The 4,190-nt window shown below is 36.5% G+C and overlaps 1 protein-coding gene across 1 annotated transcript; it reads right to left on the bottom strand.

Moving 5' to 3' along the window:
• Positions 1 to 5: 5 nt before the first annotated feature.
• On the bottom strand, positions 6 to 1,448 carry LOC134267328 (doublesex- and mab-3-related transcription factor 1-like; the record flags this gene model as incomplete). Its single annotated transcript, XM_062749555.1, has 3 exons — positions 1,151 to 1,448; positions 424 to 600; positions 6 to 322 (listed from the first exon to the last, which is right to left on the bottom strand). Coding segments are annotated over exons 1-3 (717 nt in total), but the record flags the coding sequence as incomplete, so codon positions are not given.
• Positions 1,449 to 4,190: the final 2,742 nt, after the last annotated feature.

The following is a 4,190-nucleotide window of genomic DNA, read 5'->3' on the forward strand; positions in this document are numbered from 1 at the left end:
TACCAAAACGGGCTCTCCATCCAAGTAGCCCTGGAAAAGCTAGGATTGAAAGATGTGGATCCACTGGGATATAGTCCAACATGCGATACTGGCCTCAGTGTGGTATATGTGGGCTCACAAAGACAAGGAATGGGCTGTGTACTGGGAGGTCGGTTGAGTCCTGGTGTCGCTGGCTGGCTTGGTGTACATATTGACATACGAGTCTGTGCTTTCAATGTCTTCGTTTCAGTTGCTGGTGCACCGTGCGCTCCTGTGGTCATGCCCATTGCCTGAGAAACCACATTCTTTGTGATATTCATATAGTTTCTCATCTGCGAGTTATCTTTGATAAAAAAAAGGAGACATATCAAACCACTCCTCTTAGAATAAGATCTTATTAATTAAAATATTACCGTTTACAATACAATTAAAATAAAACCTTACATGTCGTCTTTATTTGCATGGTTTTGACGTAGTTTGGACAAGGTGTGAGGTTAGGGAGGGTAACACTGATATGGTGGGGTTCTTTTAAGGGCTGTCTGTCACGTGGATTCAGGGGTCTTAAATAGGGATGTTGTCTGCTACTATGTAACTGCAAAACTGGCGGTGATGGACCATTTGCTGTTCCTACAAAAATGATGACATGTCAGACATGTACTTGAATTATAGAATAGAATAGAATTTATTACCAAAGCAGGGCCCATTGGGCATAAACATATAAATAAGGACGCAAGTAACAGGAGAGAAAAAAAGTCCCTGTATTAATACTAATAGAATGAAGTTTTTGTTTTTTTTTCTCCAATTTCCAAATGATCTAACGTGTACTGCTACAATGTATAAGCAAACCAACAAGGATACCGTCTTTAGCTTCAATAAAATTACAGTTTTTCAACCGTCTTTTCGGGATAATATGATGTAAGACAAGCAAAAGGGCAAAAGGATGCAACAAACCCGACCAAGATTTTTAAAAATCCTTATGCCTATCTATGTCTGTGAAACAAAATAATGTACCCTTATCTTGTTTTGTACTCAAAGACATCTAGGACTGTTTTAACCTTAAAAAATTCACACTGAACCAACTTGGCCTACTGCAGGCATATGAATCAGGAGGGTGGTCTTGATTTCTCTTCACTCTTGTACATTTTCCCTTAAAACTGACAAGGAAACCTACCATTTTTTACCATATCTTGCTTTCTTCTGAGAGCTATGGCCTGACGACAAACTTCTTTCCGTTTTTCTAGTAAAACACATGCCTGACATGTGCAATCTCGATACTGACAGAAATGTTTGTGACCCTTAAGCTCCACCAGATAACCATGATTCCTGCATCTGTTGCACCGTCTCACAGTCACAGATCGCACTGACCCTTCTGTCTCAAAATTTTTGTCATCCATCGATCTGGAGTTCTAAAACAAATAAGGCCTAGTAAGTATTAGGTGACAGACCTTCTCTTGTTTTTCTGAATTAAACGTACAAACATCACAAAAGATCACATGACAAAGCCAATGTACTTACATGTCATGTAAATTTCTTTGAAAAGAACTTGCCCCAAAACTTTGTTTCACGTGGGAAATAAAAAGTAAAATGCAAGCCCATTTCGGATAGAATATGCATTCCCGGTTTCAGTTTACTTGGGCTATAAACATTTTTAAATTGCTTTATAACAGATTTTTACTGTAAAAAATAACAGATTAATAAAAATCATCAATTTTTGAATGTTATCATATATCTATAAAATAAATCTGTAAATGTTTGTAAAATACCATTCAGTCATGCGTTTTGAAACATCAACTTTGTCAACAAAACAGAAAAAAAGAATATTTTACGAGTATATGTGAAAAATATCACAGGTATACTACACTGCACTTAAAAACGGTCGATCCTGTATTATATCCCATGTATGGGTCTACCGAATCGATTTGGTCATCTTACGGATAGAAAAAAATGATACGACGATTATATAGACATTTTCAGTGATTGACCTATGAGTATTTACAGTGTGCTTTTTTGGCCACCTGAGGTAAGGGCCCTCATTGGTCAGTGAATCAATTGAATTGAGCTATGTTGCAGCGATACTTGAATGATAAGTGAATTTTACAGGCCCGGTATAATAACCAGTAGTAGGGAAGGGCGCATCCCCTGGTAAGTTTGCTGAATATGGATTCTCCTGAACTGAAATTGCTACCTGCAGAAGAGCTTTGGTCGCATAACATATTCGCAGCATCCTGAGTTCAGTACAATTTCATTGTCTTTTATCTGATTAGTTCAGAGTAAACAAAACCCCTAATCTCTTCTCAACCCAAATTTATAGGTAAACAAGATGTGTTTGTGATGTTCCCGTATGGCAACATAGCGAAGAGTAAACTTTTCTTAAATGCAAATTTAATATATTGGTATCAAATGTAGGGTATTCACACAATTGTGAAATATGACAGTAGGCCAAGGTAAAAGTTTTGTCACAAGTAAGAAAATCTCCAAGGTCAAGGTCAAAAGGCCAAGGTAATTGGTATCTAATGAAAGGTATTGCCACAAAGAATACATACGTAAAGTATGGAAGCCCTAGCCCTAACCGTTCAGAAGTTACGGTCAAGGTTAAAAGTTTTAAAAAGTAGGACAAACTCCAAGGTCAAAGGCCTTGCTATCAAATGAAAGGTCTTGTAACAAGAATTAAATTTGAGAAATATGAAAGCACTAGCCCTAACCCTTTAAAGGGTATGGTCAAGGTTTGCTTTTTAAACGTAGGTCAAGCTCCAAGGTCAAAGGGTCAAAGTTCTTGGTATCCAATAAGAGTCTTCTCACAAGGATTGCATATGTGAGGTATGAAAGCCCCCTGTCCCTTATCGTTCAAAAGTTATGGCCAAGGATAAGGTTTTTTCATAAGAACGGAAAACGGGAATCTCCAAGGTCAAGGTCAAAGTTGTTGGTATCCATAATGAAAAGTCTTTCCACAAAAAATACATATCTGAAGTATAAATATACTGGTATCTACTTTTTAAAAGATATGGCGAAAGTAAAAGTTTGAAATTTTTGTGTAAAAGTGGGCCAAACTCCAAGGTCAAGGTCAAATTTGGTTGTACCGAAAGAAAGGTCTTGTCACAAGGAATACACATGTGAAATATGAAAGTCATAGCTCCACTAAATCAAAAGTTATAGGCAAGGTTAAAGTTTTTTTTTTTTTGACAAACAGACAGACAGACGCACACGACAAAAACTAAATACCCCCGAAACTTCGTTTACGGGAGCATAAAAATAGCATTTTTGAAACGTAGGTCGAACATCAGGGTTCAAGATCAGGGGTTAAAAAACCATAGTGTATTTAGAAAAGTCTTATCACAAGTAATATACATGTGAAACCCCTATCTCTTCCCATTTAAAAGTTATGACCAAGGTTAGAATTTTTGAAAGTGCGTCAAACTTCAAGGTCAAGGTCACGAGGTCAACATTCATAATAAAGAACGAGGGCGCTTTTGATTGGCATTCGGCAGGAATCTGGGCGTAATTGAAAAGTGAAAATTTTAACGACATGTCACATGAAATTTTAACTTTTTTTCATTTATCGGGTTCATGTGCAACAGGAAAGGAAAATATTTTCCCGAAATTGAGCTTTGATTTGCTAAAAAATAACTTGAAAATTGGCCAGATCAGACATTTCGTACAAAAGGTACATTTTTAAACACCTTTTTCTAAAAATCAGACATTTGGCACAGAATGGTACATTTTTAAACCCGTTTTTCTAAAATTTTTCTATCTCTGGGTCTTCTCTCCATAATTTTTAAACGTTATTTGTGTGTATTTTAATTCAAAAAAACGCGAATACACTTTTTAAAAAAATGGAGAGAAGAACTTTTCCCAAAAAAATCCAAATGTGTGAATATGGTGCTTCTTTGTCCTTTTAAAATCATCTATATATGTGTGGCGGTGATAGCTCAATAAGTTGGGCTACCTGTTCAATTCACTCGTACCGAAGAGTTTTTGGTTCGAGCCTGGTGTGGTGATGTAAAAGAACGAAGGCGCTTTTGATTGGCATTCGGCAGGAATCTGGGCGTAATTGAAAAGTGAAAATTTTATCAACATGTCACATGAAATTTTAACATTTTTTTTATTTATCGGGTTCCTGTGCAACAGGAAAGGAAAATATTTTCCCGAAAGTGAGCTTTGATTTGCTAAAAAATAACTTGAAAATTGGCCAGATCAGACATTTCGTACAAAAG

Source organism: Saccostrea cucullata, unplaced genomic scaffold, assembly GCF_032062105.1.
Source record: "Saccostrea cucullata isolate Sc308-1 unplaced genomic scaffold, CSIRO_AGI_Scuc_v1 ctg17516, whole genome shotgun sequence".
NCBI classification, from domain to species: Eukaryota; Metazoa; Mollusca; class Bivalvia; order Ostreida; family Ostreidae; genus Saccostrea; species Saccostrea cuccullata.